The sequence below is a fragment of the Arabidopsis lyrata genome (genome assembly GCF_000004255.2).
Source record: "Arabidopsis lyrata subsp. lyrata unplaced genomic scaffold ARALYscaffold_3, whole genome shotgun sequence".
NCBI lineage: Eukaryota > Viridiplantae > Streptophyta > Magnoliopsida > Brassicales > Brassicaceae > Arabidopsis > Arabidopsis lyrata.
The window spans coordinates 7,679,613-7,702,225 of record NW_003302553.1 but is presented as its reverse complement, the minus strand read 5'-3'; the positions used below and the strand labels follow the sequence as shown (position 1 = coordinate 7,702,225).

The 22,613-nt window shown below is 35.2% G+C and overlaps 5 protein-coding genes across 7 annotated transcripts; 3 read left to right on the top strand and 2 right to left on the bottom strand.

The window, feature by feature from the left end:
* The first annotated feature begins 2,940 nt into the window (after positions 1–2,940).
* Positions 2,941–5,459, top strand: LOC9321304. The gene is made up of 4 exons (XM_021030816.1): positions 2,941–3,256; positions 3,333–4,208; positions 4,742–4,807; positions 4,902–5,459. Exons 1-4 carry the CDS (start codon positions 3,035–3,037, stop codon positions 5,178–5,180), a joined length of 1,443 nt encoding a protein of 480 aa, XP_020886475.1. The 5' UTR covers positions 2,941–3,034; the 3' UTR covers positions 5,181–5,459.
* A 756-nt stretch (positions 5,460–6,215) lies between these two features.
* Positions 6,216–7,367, top strand: LOC9319168 (phosphopantothenoylcysteine decarboxylase). Its single transcript, XM_021030817.1, has 2 exons — positions 6,216–6,765; positions 6,873–7,367. Exons 1-2 carry the CDS (start codon positions 6,430–6,432, stop codon positions 7,164–7,166), a joined length of 630 nt encoding a protein of 209 aa, XP_020886476.1. The 5' UTR covers positions 6,216–6,429; the 3' UTR covers positions 7,167–7,367.
* Positions 7,368–7,464: 97 nt separating this feature from the next.
* LOC9321303 (pentatricopeptide repeat-containing protein At3g18020) lies at positions 7,465–9,763 on the bottom strand. Its single transcript, XM_002883055.2, has one exon. It carries the CDS (start codon positions 9,631–9,633, stop codon positions 7,564–7,566), a length of 2,070 nt encoding a protein of 689 aa, XP_002883101.1. The 5' UTR covers positions 9,634–9,763; the 3' UTR covers positions 7,465–7,563.
* A 1,787-nt stretch (positions 9,764–11,550) lies between these two features.
* On the top strand, positions 11,551–14,032 carry LOC9319167 (WUSCHEL-related homeobox 1). Of its 3 annotated transcripts, XM_021030326.1 has the most exons (5): positions 11,551–11,957; positions 12,077–12,439; positions 12,565–12,626; positions 13,369–13,534; positions 13,647–14,032. In XM_021030326.1, the coding sequence occupies exons 1-5, from the start codon at positions 11,822–11,824 to the stop codon at positions 13,763–13,765; spliced, it is 846 nt and encodes a 281-aa protein (XP_020885985.1). In that variant the 5' UTR covers positions 11,551–11,821; the 3' UTR covers positions 13,766–14,032. The 3 variants fall into 3 exon arrangements, with proteins under 3 accessions (XP_020885985.1, XP_020885984.1, XP_002885236.1); XM_021030325.1 differs by having other exon boundaries at positions 12,080–12,439; positions 13,369–14,032; XM_002885190.2 differs by having other exon boundaries at positions 13,369–14,032.
* Positions 14,033–17,348: 3,316 nt separating this feature from the next.
* On the bottom strand, positions 17,349–20,652 carry LOC9319166 (phosphoethanolamine N-methyltransferase 1). Its single transcript, XM_021032468.1, has 12 exons — positions 20,437–20,652; positions 20,171–20,286; positions 19,838–19,975; positions 19,608–19,745; positions 19,374–19,517; positions 18,917–19,027; positions 18,682–18,823; positions 18,300–18,580; positions 18,061–18,222; positions 17,926–17,979; positions 17,765–17,839; positions 17,349–17,651 (listed from the first exon to the last, which is right to left on the bottom strand). Exons 1-12 carry the CDS (start codon positions 20,450–20,452, stop codon positions 17,553–17,555), a joined length of 1,476 nt encoding a protein of 491 aa, XP_020888127.1. The 5' UTR covers positions 20,453–20,652; the 3' UTR covers positions 17,349–17,552.
* Positions 20,653–22,613: the final 1,961 nt, after the last annotated feature.

Here is a 22,613-nt window from a genome sequence, read left to right as displayed (position 1 = left end):
AATAATAAAAGAAAACAAATCCTTTAAATTAGATATTAACTAAAATAAACGCACCATAATTACTTATTAAGTAACAACCAATAAATTTCACCAAAAAATAGGTAACAACCAATAAATTCTAAACGCAGTAATTAAAGAATGAGATATTAAAAAAAAATATCAAATAAGATATAAGAATCTTAAAATAATTGAATATCTAAATAATTTAATTGTTAGTGTCGATTTTAATGCCTTCATTAATGTGGATTTTTTTTTTACAGAGAAATATTTCCTAAAGATTATCACATTAATGACTCAGAAAATTAAGGAAGATATGAATTTATGATTCTCGAAATCGTGTTGGTAATATCTTTAATTAATATTTTTCAAATTTAAATAATTAATGCCAATGGCATTCATCCGTAAATACATTCCAACTCCAGGATTTATTTGCTAAAAGTCATCCAAAAATGTATATATAGATATATTAATTATATTTTTCTATATTTTGATTTTAAAATATATATTGCTCACTATTTAATAATTATTGACACCATTAAAATAAATAACGCTTGTTTTTTTTTTTGGTGAACAATAAATAACGCTTGTTTGCAATACACGACAACACTCTAATTTTGCTTTTAATACTTACTATTTACACTTTTCCATATTTGATTTTTTTTATTCAATATTTGTTACTTTAATTATACCGTTTAAATATATAACGCTTGTTTGCGATACACGACAAAACAATAAAAATTTACATTTAATACTTACAAATTACATGTTTTTCCATATTTTGAAAATTTTAAAACTTATTTGCATCATCTATTATTTCAATTACACTTTTCAATAAATTACGATTGTTTGTGATAAACGACAAAAAAATATTTGAATATTTTAATTAGTATTTAAAATTTCACTTTTTCATAATTAAATTTTCTTAAAATTATCTTTTACATTTATTTTTTAATTAGGCTGTTTAAATATATTACACTTATTTGCGAAACACGACAATATAATACAAAATTTGCATTTAAAATTGGGAGACTCACAAAAATGCCCCTTTTTTAATACCCCTTTTCAAAAATGCCCCCTTTGGATGTCCATTTTTAAAAATACCCCTTTTATGTACAAAATGACTAAATTACCCTTCTTTTAATAAAAGATATCATAAATATATAAGGAAAATATAACAAAATTAGGTCCACAAAATACAAAATATTTTTTGGCGGGAAAGTGATCCCCCAATTTTCCCCGCCAAACAACTTTTTTTCAACGGGAAAAGTGATTCCGTAGTTTTTTTGGCATTAAATTTTTGGCGGGAAAATTTCTGGCGGGAAAAATTTACAAGATATTTTAAAGATTTTTTACAGGGTATTTATAAGGTTTTACAATGTATTTTAAAAGGTTTTACAACGTATTTATAAGGTATTTATAAGATATTATAAGATTTTACAAGCTATTTTATAAGGTTTTACAAGCTATAAGATTTTACAAGTTTTTTATAAGGTTTTACAAGTTTTTTACAAGTTATAATTTCGCTTATAAAACTTTATAAGTACCTTGTAATACCTATTAATATACACTGTAAACCTTACAATACACTTGTAAATACGTCATAAACCTTTAAATACCTTGTAAATTTTTCCCGCCAAAAATTTTCGCCAAAAAAATTGCGGAATCACTTTTCCCGCAAAAAAAAATTTTTGGCGGAAAATTTTTTTGGCGGGAAAAATTTTTACGGGAAAATTTTACAAGGTATTTTAAAGGTTTTTTACAAGTGTTTTGGCGGAAAAATTGCGGGATCACTTTTCTTGCCAAAAAATATTTTGTATTTTGTGGACCTAATTTTGTTTCAAATAAGGGTAAAATGGTCATTAAAAATTAAAAGAGGGCACACTTAAAAATGGACTCTCAAAAGGGGCATTTTTGAAAAGGGGTATTGAAAAAGGGGCATTTTTAACAATTTCTCTTAAATATATTACACTTATTTGCGAAACACGACAATATAATACAAAATTTGCATTTAAAATTTGTTAATTACATTTGTTTTGGCTCGTACATCTATGTAACTAGTCTAATTAAAATAAGTTTTGCTGGTTAAAATTTTTAAATAAGAGATTTACATTTATTTATTACTTTTGTTTTACATCGTTCATTTATTTTTATCAAATATTTATGTTAAAATGTAACCAAAATTAAAATGAATTTCAAAAGTAATTATCATTCATTAATATTTAAAAAATGTTTTAATGTCTTGTGTTTTTTAATGAAAAAAAATATTTGATGTATCATTTTATTACTTAAGTTAAAGGGCCACAAATATACATGTTTTAAAAAAATTCATAGAAAATATAAATTTTGAAACTAAATTTAATGTAAATGTATCAAATTCAAATACTAAACAAACGACATTGAACTTAGTAAATTGCATTTGTTTTGGCACACTCATTTAACCTCATTACATATCTCTACTTATCATACACTCTTTAATGGATTTTGTTACAGATGTGTTACTTAATGCAACAGTGTTTGCTATACTTCGTTTTACACTGAATGCGAGGAGGTCTTTTAAAAAAATAAAAAAAATTGGCGGTCCATTTTAAAAATTTTGGTGATTTGTTATTACATTTGGAGCGAACATCTAGAAAAATTGTAAGAGGCAAAAATGAAAAAAAAGAAAAAAAAAAACCAAAGTAAAGAAACACAAATTAAAATAAAAAAACAAAAATGAGATGACACGTCATCGATCCTCGTCAAAACCGTCGATAAAAAGAAATCAACGGTTAGATTTAATAGTAATCTTTCTTCTCATCCTTTCGTCTCTACTCCTCCGCCTCTCTCTCTCCAACCTAACTTTATTTATTTCTCTCACAAAATTATTATTTTCACAAAAACAAAAATCAAAAGAGCTCACAGAGCAAAACCAAAAAAAAAAAAGAAAAAAAAAAAGAAAAAAAACCCTAAATCTAAATCTCACCTTCCTCCTCTGTTTTTTTTTTTTTTTTTCATTTTTTTTACTGTTCTCTTTGCTTGTGCAAAATCTGCATCCATGGATCCATCTGTTGGTGATCCTCATCATCCTCCTCAGTTCACCCCTTTCCCTCCTTTTCCCACCTCCAACCACTTCGTCTCCGGCGCCGTCCCTGCTCTAAATCATCATCCCTTCAACAACAACAACCATGTCTTCCAACCGCAGCCGCAAACGCAAATTCCCCAACCGTCGATGATTCAGGTCCCTCCACATCCCATCAACCACCCTCCTTACTCCGAGGTAAGAGTTTCATCTTAAAGTCTCTTCCTTTATAACTAAATTCAGTTACTAATATTTTTCTTCCATCTTTGTGTAGATGATTTGCGCAGCGATTGCGGCGTTAAACGAACCGGATGGTTCAAGCAAGATGGCAATTTCGAGATACATCGAGAGATGTCATCCCGGTTTAACTTCTGCTCATGCTGCTTTGTTGACACATCATCTCAAGACTTTGAAGAACAGTGGTGTTCTTACTATGGTTAAGAAATCTTACAAAATTGCTAGTTCTTCTACTCCTCCTGCCAGTGTTGCTGTTGCTGCTGCTGCCGCCGCTCAAGGTCTCGATGTTCCCAGATCTGTGATTCTCCCTTCAACTAACAGCACCGTCAACGATCCCATGGCTGTCTCTGCTTCTCAGCCTCTGAAACGAGGTCGTGGTCGTCCTCCTAAACCTAAACCCGAAGGTCAACAACAACAACCCATCAATGCTCAGCCTATTCAAGTCCAGTCTAACGGACAGCCAATCTGGCAACTGCAACAAGTCCAATTACCTGTGACTGTTCCGGTTCCTGTTACGGAGTCGGCTAAGAGAGGACCCGGTCGTCCAAGGAAGAACGGAGCTGCTGCTGTTGCGCCAATTGTTCAAGCTTCGGTTATGGCTGGAATCATGAAACGTAGAGGTAGACCACCAGGTCGTAGAGCTGCTGGAAGACAGAGGAAGCCCAAATCTGTTTCTGCTACTGCTTCTGTGTATCCGTATGTTGCTAATGGTGCTAGACGTAGAGGAAGGCCTAGGAGAGTCGTTGACCCTAGCAGCATCGTTACCGTTGCTCCAGTAGGTGGTGAAAATGTGGCAGCGGTTGCGCCGGGAATGAAGCGTGGACGAGGACGACCACCGAAGATTGGTGGTGTTATCAGTAGGCTTATGAAGCCTAAGAGAGGACGAGGACGTCCTGTAGGTAGACCCAGAAAGGTAATTTTCACATCCCAATCCTGTATTTTGTGATCTCAATATCTGAGGTTAGTGTACTGTGCATGATTGTTCACTGCTCCGCCGTCAATTTAGATTGATAAAGGTTGATACTTGTGTTGCAATCATTGGGGAATTAAAATCAATGTCACTTTCCGCTTTTGAGCATTGTCTGTTTTCGAGTATCCAAAATCTGACTCGTATCTAGTGTTTTTATTATATTTTCGTGTCCCTCACTTTTGGCTTATCCGTGTCTGGTTTCTCAGTTTTATTTAAAATTTCGGTTGGATAATTAAGACCAAGTAGTCGGTGATGTATCGCTTTAGCTAGGAATAATTATATCAACTAGTGTGTGAACTAATCTGGCTTAATGGTTTCTAAGTCATCACCTAGTGTTTTCTGTATCTTCTTTTTTAGTATTAACGTGTTCATGAATTAATCCATGTTTAAGACTTTCTTGATTGAACCATTAGTGTCTGACTTGAATTTGTTGTACTTTTTATCTAACAATTTTATTCTTTGGTTCATGAACCTAGTTTGCAACATCAGTCACGACTGGGGCACAAGATTCTGGAGAACTCAAGAAAAAGTTTGATATTTTTGTAAGTCTAGTTGACAATTAACAGTCGTTTATTGCTTCAAGTTCTCGATTCTGGTTTCTTATATTTGTTTTTTGGTGTATCTAAATGATTTCAGCAAGAGAAAGTAAAAGAAATTGTGAAGGTGTTGAAAGATGGAGTTACAAGCGAGAATCAAGCGGTGGTGCAAGCCATAAAAGATCTGGAAGCACTAACAGTGACGGAGACGGTTGTTGAGCCACAGGTGGAAGAAGTGCCGCCAGAGGAGACTGCTGAACCGCTCACTGAAGCTGAAGCTGCTGAAACACAAGGAGGACAGGAAGAGGGACAAGAAAGAGAAGGAGGAGAAGCACAGACCCAGACAGAAGCAGAGGCAATGCAAGAAGCTCTGTTCTGAAGAATAATAATGATCTAGAAAACAACCTAGACATAATAGCCTTGGTGTTTGGCCTTAGGAGGAGTGTTTATTTAGTTAATTTAGGTGTTGGATCGTATCTTAAATTAAAAAAAAAAAAATCTATAAGGAATTTTAATTTTTTTTGTAGGTTATGTTGTCTGCAAAAGAAGAAACAGTAGACTCGTTAATGTTGTTGTTGTCGGTATGTCTTTAACCAAACATTAAGACGTGGCTGTAAATTAGCGATGTTTCTAGTGTTCCATCTTTAATAATCTCTTATTGCGTCCGTGCCTTTGGTTTTTCAGCCTTTGCGAATATGTTTTCGTGTCTGGTCGAGTCTTGCTTAGTTTCTTACTAATTGTATCTTCGTTTCCGTGTACCGTTGGCTCAAAGCTAATTTAATTTGACTCGAAAACTTGTTAGAGGTCAACAATAGTCGCTCTGTTTGACTTTGACAACGGAAGCAAGTAAGGTTTGTAGTTTGATTCTTTTCATATGATGCATGTTTATTGTTCATGTAAATTTAAGAGTCCTTTGGAATTATCAAACATCCATTACTTGCTTAAATGGTTAGATTTTATCACTAAAACTTTAAATCTGTATATTTATGATCATATGATTTTTGTCCCTCGATTTACAAGGTAATCTTCTAACCCCGCCAACCAATAAAACACAGCACTTAACTACATTTAACTTGGCCACACTCAATAATCTATACTAGTATTTTTTTCAATCAATAATTACTATTACTTAACAAACTCTTATAAGTACAACGTTAACACTGTATATATTGCCGTTATCTCTGATTCTTGGTGCTTGCTTTATTGTTCAACGACCTTAAGATATGTTTTGGTTTGCAAAATCGACTTTCTTGGATATTCTTACAGAGTTGCCAATACGGTCGCTATAAACTAGTATTTAATAAAATAGACCGAAACATATTAGTCTTATTATTATGATTTGTACTATCATCATCGTTGTTATGATCTGTATTTAGTATCACACAACAATTGTGTCATAAATTATAGATGATATTCAAAGCCCATACGACTGAGGAGTGAGGCCTAAAAAGAGTGAGTCAACGGCCCATTTGACCAGCAACCAAAATGAGTAATAATAAATAATTGTGCTCACTTTATCTCTCTCTTCCCTCTAAAACATTTTGATATTCTTCTCTCGACCAGATCAATTTTTCGGTTAGGGTTCCTCGCCGAACCATTCGGTGGATCTCTGAAGTTGTGAAGCAGCTATGGAGAATGGGAAAAGAGACAGACAAGAGATGGAAGTCAATACCACACCGAGAAAGCCTCGTGTACTACTGGCTGCAAGTGGAAGTGTCGCTGCTATCAAATTCGGCAATCTCTGTCATTGTTTCACCGAATGGGCAGAAGTGAGAGCCGTAGTTTCGAAATCATCTCTTCATTTCCTCGATAAACTCTCTCTCCCACAAGAAGTGACTCTGTATACTGATGAAGATGAATGGTCAAGCTGGAACAAGATCGGTGATCCTGTCCTTCACATCGAGCTTAGACGTTGGGCTGATGTTTTAGTCATTGCTCCTTTGTCTGCTAACACTCTAGGCAAGGTAATTAACTAAACTTCTATAACCCTCTACTTTGCTTCAATTGTGTGAATTGTGGAAACATTCGATATTCATACAATCTTTTTTTTTTTTTTTTTTTACCATTATAGATTGCTGGTGGGCTTTGTGATAATCTTCTGACTTGCATTATACGAGCTTGGGACTATAGCAAACCACTGTTTGTTGCACCAGCTATGAATACTTTGATGTGGAACAATCCTTTCACTGAAAGGCATCTTTTGTCGCTTGATGAACTGGGAATCACACTTATTCCTCCTATCAAGAAGAGATTGGCCTGTGGAGACTATGGTAATGGCGCTATGGCTGAGCCCTCTCTTATCTATTCCACTGTCAGACTCTTCTGGGAGTCTCAGGCTCATCAGCAAAGCGGTGGAACTAGTTAAACCATGATGCATTTTGTGGAAATCATCTGCTTTTAGATAATAGATTTTTATCAATCTGTATGCTTTTCTTGTACATCTTAAAATGGCTGTCTGGATTCATGTGTCTGGAGAACCATTTGCACTAGCTCCACTCTGTTGCTGTAGAAATGTTTATGTTTCCTTTCCTCGCTCTTAAATGTTTTCTTTCAATTCTGCTTATTATTCACCTATCTGAGCTCACTGAACTTTTGAATTTGCCGGCGAAAAACTCACAGAGAAGAAACAAACAAGCCCACTTCTTTACTCTCATACAGCGTTGGTAAAACCAATTCTCAGATCACCAGTCAGCTTTTTACTTTTACCAGTGACCATAATTTCAGAATGCAAGATGCTTGCGCCCCAAAACATTTGAAAGAGTCTATCCTGAGGTTGCAGGGTTTGAATTTAACTCTCCTTCCACAGCTAAAGGCATAGAAGAATCATGCAGTTTATCGAGTATCCGCCATGTAACAGCATCAGGAGCCTGACCGTTCTTCCTCATCTCCTCCAAAATCTGGTACGCTTCTCTCTTCAACCCACTTCTGCTACACTCATCAATCACAGTATTATAGCACACAACATTAGGGATTGCTCCAGAATCTGCCAGGTCATATAGGAAATGGCAAGCATCACTTAGATAACCAGACCGACAAAGCCCTTTCAGAAACGCTGCATAAACAAACACATCATGCCTGCCTGATGGCCATATCACATCATCCCAGAACTTCTTCGCCATATCCACCTGACTAGTCACGCACAATCCGTCAATGATTATAGCATATGTAGTACTATCCGCAGTCACACTTGCCTTTTCCAGCTGATCAAACACACACATAGCTTCATCTCCCTTATTGAGCTTGAACAACCCGCGTATAACAGCGTTGTATGTAACAACACCTGGCTTAATCTTCTTCTCTGGCATAACCCGATTCAACACATCGAGAGCTTCTTCTGCTCTTCCTTGACTAAGCAAGCCACACATAACAGTAGTTAAAGTCACAGCATCTGGTGCACAGAATTTCCCTGTCATCATATCACCAAGAACTTTCATAGCATCATCCACCCTACCCATCTTGCAAAATCCATTAACAACTGTGTTAAGTGTATACTCATCAGGACTACAGTCTCCCTGAAGCATACTGACCAGTACGTTCAGGATCTCAGTCGGGTTATCCATCACACAGAGAGCTCGTAGATAAATATTATAGATTCGAGTTCTATCTGTTCCTTCCTTTCTCAACATCAGCTCTAGAACATTCCTGGTTTTACCCGTGTCCAGTTCCCTGCATAGACTCTCCACTAGAAGCTTATAAGTATACTCAGACGGAAAGAAACCAAATTCAGATCCCTCTTCTAGCAACTGATAAGCCCTCATACACCCACCATCCTTGCACAAGCCATGAATTATAGCATTGTATGACGTTCTTCTCGGTTTTAATCCTTTACTCTTCATTATATAAACAATCCTTGCAGCTCCATGGTTTCTCCTGTATCGACACAAGGAATCTATCATATGCCCGTAAGAAAATTCAACGTTCACGGACTCGCATTGTGGCATGTTCTCTGCAATCTCGAAAATGTCATTGAAATACCCTTCCCTGCACATAGAATCAACAAGATTTGCAAAAGCTGCTGTTTTCATTGATGTATCGGCCTCATCCTTCATGTATTCCCAAAGTTCCTTCATCAGCTTCCGTCCTGTTTCAACATCTCTCATTTTAAAAAACCCACCAATAAGAACACTCATTGTGAGAGAATTAGGCCTTATGCCACACCCACGCATTTCGTCGAACACTTTATGAGCAACTTCAAGTTCTCTAATCTCACAGTAACCACCGATTAAAGTTGTGAAAGTCACAACATTTGGGAGATGTCCTCTATTCCTCATATCAAATACAAGCTTATGCGCATCGATTACTCTATAAATCAAACACAACTGATTGATCAAACGGTTGTAATTCGTCAACGACGGCACGAACTCCTTCTTGAAACCGATCAAACGTTGTATAACTCCAAACGTACTCACCGGAGATCTCAAATCTAACAATCTCGCTATGATAACGTTGCAGGTTCGCTCATCTGGGATAAAACCTGAAGCGACGAAGAGTAGAAACCGACGGTGAGCTTCGTCAAATCGTCCGGCGTCACAAAGAGAGTGGATCACACTGCTCAGGTTAAGCGAGTCGGGACGATATCCACGGAGGCAGAGTCCGTCTAGAACCCGAAGAGCTTCGTCTGGATTTCTCCGTACGGCGCAGATACTGTGTATTCGTCTTCTCCAGTAAGCTCTATTGGTTACACTACGTCGACGATCTTCTGCTTCTACTGCATCATCTTCTCCTTCGACATCATCAGATTTCAATATGGAGGCAGATGAGAAAGAGAGGGATTTAGACAATAAGAAGCCATTTTCTCTGGCTCGTAGTCGCAGGCGAGTGACGAAGAACATAACTTTGGTAGCGATCTCTGTATCTCTCTTTCAAACCGTTTTTATATGGCATTCATTTATAGCTTGTTTGGGCCTAATCCGATTTCATTGGGCCCAAAAGTCTGATTAATATAAGCCCAGCATTCTTTTTAAATGATCATATAATAATTTATTTATTTTGTATTTGAGTTAAGTTTCACTCACTGTGATTATTTTTTCCCCAAAATCAATACATAATCTTTCATTTAATCTTGTGAATTTACCTAATAGATAGAATATAAGTGTGAAAAGAAAAATATCAAGCTTGAAAATATCTCTGTTAAAAAGAAACGTAATGATTCAGAGTGCGTGCGAATTCACGTATCCTTTGTAACTACAAAAACTATGAGATTTTAAACTTTTACAGAAAGAAAGAAAAAACCTATGAGATTTCATAAAAAAAATTCTTGAATTTTTCTAAAAACTCATATTTATTAAGTTTGAAAGATATATCACCAAATAAAAATTAATATCATCACTTTGTTCATGTGTGTCACTAATATAATAGCTACCACCTTGAATCCCATAGCTACATCTCAAGCAAATAAGGGGAGATATATAGTTTGATCACACAAACATGAGAACAAATAGAAAGCAAATTCGATCATTTTGGTACATCTCTTCCAAACTCAGGGATTAATATTTGTTTGCAAATTTTCCAAAAAAAAAGGAGAAAAAAAAACAAAAGGATTGATTAGGGCTTGGGAAAAGACAAAAAGGGGGATTTAAGATCCCAAAGAGAAGAAAGAAGGAAAAGGGTTTTATGGAAAAGTAAGTTTGAGCTAGAGAGACAAAAGGAGATGAGGTTAAGAGTGTAAAGGAGACAAAGCTATGGGGCAGTTGAGAACAAGAATAATAGTGAAAGCCACAACACACACACACATACATATTTATTTAGGGATCCCATTTATCGATCTCATATTTCGTTAAAAAAAAAAAACATAGCAATCTAATATAGGATTTTACAAAAAAAAAAGAGGGAAAAAAAAGAATGAAAGAAAACGAGTGATGGGGAGAGATGGGAGAATGTCACGTCGTTATAAGCTCCTTCGCATCTCCCCATATCATTCATGTCATATCCCCCCAGAATTCCACGCCCCTCCGATCCTCTCTCCTCTTTACTAGTCAACCTCATCTTCCTACCTCCTATTCTTTTATTGTACATTTATACTATCTAGTGATAGCCATTAATTTATGAAACTAAAATTGTAGGTATCATTCCTTAGCTTAGTGAAATTACATATATAGCTGATCACTGCATTTATTGAATTCGCTACACAAAAGTGATTTATCAATAACCATCACCGTAGTTTGTTACTTGGCCACGGTAGATATATAGTTTTATCGTGTGCTTTAGGTAGGGGGATCTAATTCTGTGAAGTATAGATTTGGTCGGGACGAAAGTTTGTAATTTCTTGGAATCTACTTTTTATGTGTATAGCTAGTAGTTAAATACTTTCATCATCCGCAGGCTAACCACGTTTTGAATAGCATTTTAATGGTACACATTGTACATGCATGAAAGCTTTTTATCATGCAAGTAAAGATACATCCGACTTATTAAAGCCTATGAATGTACAAGTTACATTAATCGTATTGTGCAAACAAACAAATCGTAGCTTCCTACAAATGTATGTGAAATGATAAAATTCCTTCTTGGGGAAAGTATATAGGTCTGTCGTTTACTAATGAAGGACTAAAAAATGTTATATTTCTTTGACATGAAAACATATCGTCTGTGATTTTGCAGCCCAGTGGAGAATTTTTAAAATAATCGAAATAAAATCAAGTATATATTTCTATTCGTATGTGTGAAATGTTAATTATTTGTATTTTAAAAAAAAAATATATATATATATATATATATATATATATGTTATTAGACTGTCTATATCTCTCTCTATAAATATATACACACAAAACCACCCCATTAGCATGCTCCCATTCTCACATTCACATTACAAAGATATCTAAACTTTATCACTCTCTCCAAACCCATAAGCCAAAATAGCCAAAACCACTTTCTACCATTTGTCTATTTCTCCTTCAACCCTATCATTCACATCTCCTCAATTTCGATAAAACAAACAAAACCCTAATATTTACTTGCTATCGCTGTCTCTCTCTCCCTTCTCCTCTATAAACATACATATAAATTAAGTACACCAAAATGTGGACGATGGGTTACAACGAAGGGGGCGGAGATTCCTTCAACGGAGGAAGAAAGCTTCGTCCTCTCATCCCACGCCTCTCATCTTGTCCCACCGCCGCCGTAAACACCAACTCCGACCACCGCTTTAATATGGGTATCTCGTTCTCTCTCTCTCTCTCTCTCTCTCTCTCTCTCGTTGTTTTTGGTGAAATTTTCCAGTCTCTCTTTCTCTTGTGTCGAATGCTCATTTCTTTGTTATTATGATTTTCACAGCAGTGGTGACGATGACGGCGGAGCAGAACAAGAGGGAGCTGATGATGCTAAACTCAGAACCTCAACATCCACCGGTAATGGTGAGCTCACGGTGGAATCCGACGCCAGATCAGTTAAGGGTTCTTGAAGAGCTTTACCGACAAGGAACTAGAACTCCTTCTGCCGACCACATCCAACAAATCACGGCACAACTACGACGGTACGGGAAGATAGAAGGCAAAAACGTTTTCTATTGGTTCCAAAACCACAAAGCCCGAGAACGCCAGAAACGACGACGACAGATGGAAGCTGGTCATGAAGAATCGGTCTTTTCAACAACAAGTCTTGTCTCAAACCACGGATTCGACAAGAAAGATCCGTCAGGTAAGAGACCATAGAAACAGAACTTGGGGCCTTTCTAAAAATTAAAGTCTTTTTTGTATTATAATTTTTTTAGGTTGATTACATTTCTAAATTGACATTTTGAAAATTATATATGAATTTTACAGGTTACAAGGTTGAACAGTCCAAGAACTGGATATGTTCGATCGGATGCGACACACAACCAGAGGTATATACATATCTATCTATACATATATTATTATTTTTTGTGAAAAATCTACATATGCATATGTTTGTTTATAACTATTAATAAATTTGATGATATGTATTATGTGTTCTACTGTACTTGATGGCCTCATGAAAGGGAGTGTAATTAAGGGTTGAGGGATTACATAATTAGCATATGATTACAAATAGAATCTCTTAAGAATAAGTGAATTCTTTTTTGGAAGTTTGGGTAAGTTTGCAAGAAAAACAACAAAGGCAGAGAGATGAGGCGGTGGAAAAGACCAAAAAGTTATTTATCGGGAAACTCAAAATAAGTAGTATATTTTTGTAGCATATGCAAAAATAAGTATATTCTTAGCATATAATTATGGTTTTAATTATTTGAATATACTCCATATTTTAAAAGATTAATGGATTCATCCAAAAAGCTGCAGAGACTTTCCTTTCTGTCGGGACAGCTGCTACATACGATCGATCCTTTAGCTGTGTCATCTTTTGTTTTTGCTGAATTTCCATAAATTTATGTGCTTTTTCACTCCAACACATGCTTGAAAAGACCGTTTTGACCCTGGTCTTTAACGGTCTCATTCTCCTTCACTCCTGTCCCTATCTGGAATTTGTTTTAAGCATAAAGTTTGTCGCTTTACCAAGATTTTGACTTATTTTGTTACCAATTTTTACATTTTCCAATGCTAATAATTGACTAATTTCAAAAAATCTTGAATGGTTTTTTGCATAATTAGAAACCTTCCCATGATCATCATCTGGAGGAGCCAGCGAACATACGGGTCGAGCGCAATGGTCGTTGTGGAGGAGACGAGAGACGAAGCGTTTTAGGGATAAACGCCACGTGGCAGATGATGCAGTTGCCACCTGGTTTCTACCCTTCTCCACATCATCATCATCAACGTAACCTCATTCTCAATTCAACTACTGTTTCCTCCAACATGTCCAATAGCAACATTACTGTTTCTGTTGCTAAAGATACGGTCACGATTTCACCTGTATTTCTACGTACCAGAGAAGCAGCGAACACAGAGACTTGTCGTCGAAATTGTGATGATAATAAAGATCAAGAACGAGATTGCTCTAACGGTGAACCGGATCATCAAGAACAGACACTTGAGCTGTTTCCACTGAGAAAAGAAGGGTTTTGTAGCGATGGTGAGAAAGAGAAGGAGATCAATAGTATTCACTGTTTCTATGAGTTTCTGCCTATGAAGAACTAAACATAATTGAATTCTTTCAAGAGAAACACCCTTTTGTGTTATTAGATGATTAGTTTAATTATTCACCCAAGTTAGAAAGAGTGAAAAGGGGTTAATTAGGGTTTTGTCTAGGAGTAAGGGCAGGCGTGTCTTTATGGTGTTGATGTTAACATTTCATAAGGGTTTGCCTTAAAATGCACTTTGGACCACTTTCTTTAATTGTTAAAAATGAACCAAACAAATTTTTAAAGAAAAGAAAATAGAAAGACATGTGATTTTCCCATTAGTTTTTCATTTGTGTGAATGTGGTGAATTAGGGTTTGGATCATGAAACTTGCTTGATTTGGTTGGTGAATGAGGCTATTTGGGTTCTTTGGTGATGAGATATTCTCGTTATTACTCTACATCATCTTTTAATTTCATGCGTTATTCCTAAAAATATCTACACACACATGATCTATGTAGGTGTGTGTATATATGTATGCATGTGTCAATGTGGGGATCTGTTTCTATGAGTTATAAATGCGCGAGAGACAAAAAGAATTGGGTTGATGTTGAAATGACAAAGAGAGTGGGAAAATTGTATTGGTTTGGGACTTGTTTTGTTTTCTTTTCACTAGCATACCAACAATATGCCTTTACATTTGCTATTTATATATACATTGTCTTCCTATATATATATATTTATCTTCCTCATATTTAACGTCCTCTCATCATGTGTACGTACTCATACAGAACATTTCCAGTATGAATGTATGATCAAAAGAATTATTAAGTTCGTTGATAAAGTTATGACCAAAACAAAAATTATTTAGGGAAAAAAAGCTCTTCGATAAACCAACATTTTTAGTTTGTATTTGCATTTACATAAATTTGTGCATAACATTGTTAACTAATTTTTTTGTCAACACTCAACATTTTTAACTAAATTTTTATTGACAACATTTTAAACTAAATTTAAGCTTCACTTTTGATTAACGAATGAGAATTTAAAGAAAGCTAGCCAAGCCACCATAAATTTTAAATGGGGAAAATGACAAAATATGAGAGTGGGAACGTGAGAAAAGGAAAGAAGAGTGACTTTTAGAGTAGAGAAGAGACAAGACAAAGGAAAAGAAAAATAACTGAATAGGTTATTCATAGAAGAAGCCCCGACACTTTCCTTTCTTTTCCCAAAGATTCATTCATTCTTTTATGTCTCTTTGTACGATTCAATGAGACCTTTTTCTTTATTAATAGTTTTAGTAGAAAGATCGTGGGTAATTTTATTTGTTTGTACTGCTTATTTTGATGCATTATCATTCCCTATGATCCTCTTCTTTGTATATTTGCTTTATTTCTTTTCCATGATGATTGTGTGTTTGTGATTCTTCCGAGCATGGAAGTAAGCAAAAACACCACTTTAACCAATTTTATACGAAAAAAGTAAAAAGCAAGAAGAGAAAATATTAATGGGTAAGCGTATACAGTCAACAGATTATCACACGAACGATCCTATGAACGGAGTATAAACAATAGATATTGTTGTTAGGAAATAAAGAAACATGAATCTTCTCGTGAATTGTAACGAAGATTAATGGTAGAGTGTAATCGTACGGTATAATCTTTTGGTCATTTCCATGGATCATAAAAAAATCTTTGTCTGCTCCTTTGATACATTGTCATATCATCAATGACGTGTATCTACTATACGCATATAAGATTTGATTACTACGAATAAGAATTCATATATCATCACTTGACGATCAGGGAAATTGTGATGTTATGGCAAACGTGGAATCTTAATTAATCACAATAAAATATATAGTAGCTAGAGGATAATATGATTTGAATAATTTTGCAAGAATAAGATGATGGGTAATTTCAAGATGATTCATACGTGGCATTATTCATGCATGATGGTTTTCTCCGTGGGTAATTCGTATTTGTCTCTAGCTACAGAAACTCCTAGCTGTATAGCTAAAGTCTAAAACAAGAAACTCATCCATATATCAATAAATCTGATTCAAAATTATGAAACAAATACAAATACTGTATATTGTTAGTTAAAATAAACCCAATTTATAAGTATTTTTTAGATGTATCACAGAGTACATAAATATATAAAATGTAAGTATGTAACTAAAATCTACACTAAAAATAAAAATAGTCGAATAGTGCTAATAATCCCATTGATAATTTGAACACTTTTAATAACTCCAACGGTGGAAGAGACAAACTAAACAATGAAGAGAGAGAGAGGGAGAGAAGAGAGAATTGACAAGACTGAGGGAGGGGTGTATCTGTGAGGGACAAAATGGTGACAGTCATGAGGTGGACCATTGGTTGGCTGTGACTCACCCGCTCCTCTCTGCATTTTCCCTATTTTGGTTTTAAATGCTTCATGTGATTCATTCTCTTCTACCGTATCTCTCTCTCTCTCTCTTTGCGAGAAGTACCAATTTATCAAAATAGATATGATTAAAGCCTATTTTCAAGCTTTCTATTGTATAATTGTCAGTGATCTCTCTTATCATGAGGTCATCATAATCAAACATTACAAAATATATATGTCACATGTGTACGTATATATATACATGTCGACAAAATAATATACAACACATACACACATTAACAACACTACATTTACAGTATTCTGACAATGTAAGACTGCATCAAATTCTCTGTGTATATATATTATTTTAATTAGCTAGCTACTGAGTGAGGGACGTAGCTATTAAGATTTGTGACTTCTTTCTAAAATTAACAAATACAATATCCAACATGGTTTTTTTTGTTGAGCATTGGGAGATAATAATAAAATTGTAAGAAAATGGGTTGATGGATTTTGCAAATAAATTGACTGAGAGAGATTGGAATTTTTTTTTTTTTGAAGAAAAAAGAGATTGGAATTGACACTGTTGAATACAGAAATAGAACAGTAGGAGGTGTGTATAGGAGAGGGTAGGGTTGGGTCAAAACCTAAATAGGAGGAGTCTGACGAATCTAGTCTTTTGAATGTGTGTGATTTCAAGGCTCTTCTTCTTTCTTTACCTCCATCCACACACTATGTTGCACAGTCCTATGGCTATTGGGTACCCTACGGAATGTTTTTGTTTTCAAAACGAAATTTAGTTATTTTTTGCTACTCCCAGGCCTCTCCTACAAACTCTCCACCATGGAAAAAGAAGTAAAGAACATACAGATAGGTTGTGAAACAAAATTCAGTAATGTATATGTCTATCTATTCGATGAGATCTAGGTTTTGAATTGCTTAAACAAGTTACTGTTTCAATACAGTTAGATAAAATAATTTGGGGCCTAGAAGCCCAAAACACCTAAAGGGGTCTTAGTTTTTTTTAGATAGAGGGACAAATTGTCTAAACGCTGAATCAAACACAATCCACATCAAGGATGTGCCTCGTTCGGTTTGAGTTGAACCGAGCTATATCCAAAAATTCCATTTGAAAATTCCGGTTCTACCAAACAAACTGTAACTGAAGTCAAAACTGAAAAAATGTATTAACACAAATGCATTAAGAAAATTCTTCAAATCAATGGTAAAAATTAAGAGACCAGACCAAACATAATTCGGTTTACATATCACATAAGGAAGAGATTTAACACCACTCAACAAGTCCACATAAAACTACATGCATATTCATCACCTAGCGGAAATGACATTTTTATTGAAGAAACAAAGAAAGAAGAAAACATAAAAGTAGTAGATTTCGATTTGCTTAATTCTTGTTGGCGATGAAAAGTCCCCATTTCTGCTCATCCGATGCACACCTCTCCAGCTTTGCCTTCCATCCTCCAACAATATCATCGTAATCCTCCTGCGTTTATTCAACTTTGTTAGATACATCGAATTCAAAAAGAGACAGCTTCAGATAATATTGTAACAACATGAAAGATTTTATTTCTTTTGAAATTGAAAGATACTACTTACTTTGGAGAAGTCGGATATGAATTCTTCCTTTTCTTTCTCCACCCTGTCTAATTCACGTTTCAGGACTTGCATAAACTGTATATACAAAACAATAAAAGAAATACTCAGTTACAAAACACTAGTCCTTGCTTTCAATATTTGTATATATGAGATTCATTTACCTGATCAGTACGGTCCTCTGCGATCACATCAGTAAAGCCAGCGTCTTTTAGCATCTACATTTAAGATTAGTCATCAATGGATTAGAGAAAAAGGTTTGAGAATAGAAACACATATCTTTGACAAACAAGACAAACCTGTCCATAAGCTTGAACGTCATGGAGATCATATCCTCTCTGTTTGATGTACTCTGAAAACTCAGCAGATGGAGTTTTGGGGCTTCTACAGTAGTCGCTGATGAGAACTTTACCTCCCGGTTTAAGCCACTTGAAGAAAGTCCTAAACAAGGCTGGTTTGTCCTGAAGAAGAAAGAGAAATGAGTAAGCATTCACAATGATTAACTTCCAAGAGAGAACTATGAGATCAAGTTGAGTACTTGGATGTGCAGAATAGTGTCACGGCTGTAAATGACATCGAATGAATTATCTGGGTAGTGTTTTGTAGTGCAATCAGCAACCTCAAACTCAACCGAGCAGTTGAGTCCAATAGCACGTTCCAACGCGAAAGAGATCATGTTGACAGAGAGATCGATACCAACAACATGAACATCAAACTTCTCAGCCATATAAAAGTCACCTCCACCAATGCCACACCCAACATCTAACACTTTCTGTCCTGGTTTCAGATTCATTTTCTCCACAAATTCTTTGGTTGTCTCTGATTCAAGAAACACGACAAACACACATAAGTACTGATAAATGAAGACACAGAGAACGTCGTGCACACACAACACAAGCAAAAGCGAATTGAGCTTTTACCAAGTCCACCAGTGCTCACAAACCCTTGGCCAAAGACACGCTCATAGCGTAGGATTCCACTGGATTTGTATTGAACATTGTCCAAGAAACGTTGGAAGCCTCTGTCATTTTCGGAGCTGACCTTCTGCCATATCCAACAAATCTGCATCCCATATAACAAAGAATTTTACCCATGATTTAAATCTAAATAGAATAGGAAACTAGACAATCTTGATAGACAGAGTATTGGTTTTACCTGATTCTGATTCTTCTTGTTCTTTACATAAGCTCCAATGCACTTGCATCCGATCATAGAGAGCTCAAATGAATTCCCAGCAGCATCCCGAGTCTGGCATTCTTGAAAGACCTGCATTGTTTCGCCATCTATTTTAATCAACTTAAGTTCTCCAATAATTTGCTTGGATAGATTTGGAAACAAGTAACTACATATTTGTTGACCAATACATTACATCGATATCCAATAAACCAAAACTAACAAACACCAAGGCATAAGATTACATTTAGATCTCAGTCAATAGAAGAGAAAAGAAGTGGTTATGTATCCTTTATCATTCAATTTAAATCCACTGAAACTTCCGTAAGTCTCAACATATTCTTAAGCATAGGCATTCTAACCATTGTCCTTCCGCTAAATGATTGAAATTGCAGTCTTGGAAATGTAACTTTTAATTGGATGTAAGAGAAGTAGGAACCTTGCTATAGAAACGGGGTTCACGGTAGTGAGTGGGGTTGGATTTCCGCTTACTGTCCCCGGATTGGTGGAAGCAAGATTCACGGAAGAAAATATATCCTCCAACCTTGATCCATCCAACCATCCTTTCAGCCAAAAGCTCCACCTGAATCCAAAACAAAACCGTTAAAAAACTAAATTGGTTCCTCGCTAGAGAAGATTATGTTTGCCTTGGATAAAAGATGATATATTATACCTCTTTGTCAGAAAGATACATGAGCAGCCAGTTGGAGAAAATCAAGTCAAGGGATCCATCAGTGATCTTGAGGTCAGGGGATGTAACATCAGCACACATAAACTTGACATTCTTGTAGTGCCCATTGACACTTTCATTCTACAAGAAAGAAGAAATATAACATTCAAGATTTCAAGGCAGGAGAGAAAAACTTTATAAGTTGAAGAAGGTGATTGATTAAAGTAGTAAACCTTCTTGATGACGCTATCAATGAAGTCAAGAGCAATGAGTTCACCAGCTTTTTGAGCCAATTCACCAGTGAAACGACCAATACCAGCTCCAAGTTCCAACACTGATTTGCCTTCATATGAAGGGAGCAAAGAGAGTACCTGCATAATTTTATATCAACTCATCAAAAACCAAAACTAGACCTGAAAGATATCTGAGCCTCTAATAGTTGTTTGAAGGAGACAAAAAAAAAAAAAAAAACATTAAAATCAAAAACAGTGTGTATCAATCATCTAAACCAGAGCTTAAAATCATTCACTGATTCAAATGTCTTTATAAAAAAAGGTCGGGGTAACCTCAGGACGTTCTTCCTTGTCGAGATCAGAAGCTCTGGAGTCAAGCATCATAGCTTCAACAGTCAAATCAGCCGAATGCTCTATCCAGTAATTCTTCTGGATATCACGCTCTTCCTCTGCTCTCACCCAAAACACACAAAACAACAAATCAATTTCACATTCTCTTCTTTTTCTCTCTAATCTCCAATTTCGATTAATATAAGCAATCAGCGATGATCGAAATTGGAGATTCGAGGCATATATATGTATATAATCAGTGATCTCACCGTACGATGCAGCCATTTCGGAAGAAGAAGGATCTGCGGAGAGAGTAATTCAATGGCCTTCGACGGCGAGTCTGGATCTAGAGAAGCTTCGTGATCTGCGGTTGACGGATCGTCCTCTCTGCTGCATCAATTCACACCGTCGAGTCGGGAAAAAGAAGATTTCGGATAAGGTTTTCAGATCTGAGCCCCAAGAGTGAACGAAAGTGATGTTGCGCGCCCTTTTTTATAGGTGGAAAACGGTGGCGTTACCTTCGAGTTCGGCTCCTTACAGACTGTAAAATTAAAATCAGCCGGTAATTAAAAAATCTCTCTCTCTTTTTGTTTTGGTCAAAACCGGTAATAATAATAAGCGTATTTTAGTTATGCTGTCACTTATGGTTAATATATATTTTTTACTACATTTGCATTTATATGTTGATATATTCTATTTTATTTTTGGTAAAATATGTTGATATATTTGTATTTACAGTGTTAAATTGCAACTTCTGAAAAATAAATTATATTAGATATATTATCATATTTGGATTTAAATCTCTCCAGCGGGGAAATCAATTTTTGGAAAACCCCTCTTTATTCTCACTACCTCCTCTCCTTCCCAATTTTTTCATAAACCAATTCTACCCTTTATCCCTTTAATTTTACATTTAATTTAATACCAACACATTTTTTATTCAACCAATCAAAAACTTTCTCTCTCTTCTCTCATTAAAAAAACAAACCTATTAAATATCTCACATTTTACGATATTAAACCCTACGAGACTTGCAGATTTGGGACAACTGGAACCACTGTGTACAACTAAGTAGAATATTTACGGAAACCCTAAGTTTGGTGCAACTGAGACAAATGTGTACAACTATGTTAATGGTCTGCTACGGAAGTTGTGAAATTATAGGCCGTTTTTTCTCTCAGTCTTTTTCAGGGACAATGAAAAGGAATTCAGTCATACCCTTTGCTTATGACGGAGACTATACAAGTATCAGAGAAGATGTACATTGGATTTCTAATGGAGAAGATGAAGAAGTGCATTCTTTTCTTATGAATAAATCGAAAGGGGGACTATCCGGTTCTCCATAATAGTCAATGGGTTCTTCCTGAGGAGATAATGCAACTGTTTGCCTATCCTCCGGATTATGAGGTAAAACAAGGAAGAAGACAAGAAACAAGATTCATCTCCGTTGGAGAACATAGAAGAAGAGGACGTAAGAAGAGGTCGCATGGATCGAGCGGTTTGGGCGAGTGGTTTACCAATGATGGTGACGTTGATGGAAACGATGCGGGTGACCAAGGTTGATTTATGAGTGCTATTTATTAGGATAATTTAAAAAACGATATTGTTTGTATTGGTTTTGTTTATGAAACTTATATGTTCTGTGTTGTACAACTAAGTTTTATGAGTGCTATTTATTAGGATAATTTAAGAAACGATATTGTCGTAGCTGTGCAAATTAAGTTGTTCAGTCTTGGTACAACTAAGTACAACAGGTACAACTAAGGTCTATTGCCTTGGCCAATTTTATTAAATGAAAAATTAAAACCAAATTGAAAAACCTAAAATAATGCATACACGATGGTAATGAAACTACACAACAAGTTTTTGACAAAAAATTTCAAAATTTTCTAAAATAATGAAATTCTTACATAAAATCTCACATTCATACACTAACAACCTTATACTTCATGGTTACTTTGTAGTTTTGAACTAAAATTTTATAAATTTTTGAAATACTTGTATTTTTGATAAATATAAATACACAGATACAAAGTAATGGTATTTTTATGAGGCAATATCATCGGTTCCACCCACAAAAATTAAACTAGAGTTGATAACAGCTAGATTTACTAAATTCTCTATATTGCACAACTATGAGCAAAAATGTGCAACCGGGTACAACTGTACAACTATGAACAAATTTGTGCTATTTTTAATTATTTTTTCAAAATAACGGCGCCAGGTAAGCTATTTGTCAGATTTTTTTAGATATTTTGAGATATCTTTAGATTCTTTCAGATATTTTCAGATATTTAACTGTTTTTTTTTTTTTAATAAAAGCCCTTAAAACCTACATATTTGTCAGATTTTTTGAAAAATTAAGATTTTTTTTTTGGTTCAAAACTCTTAGATTATATTCAATACATAGATTCATACATAAAAATATTAAGATTCAGATTCAAAG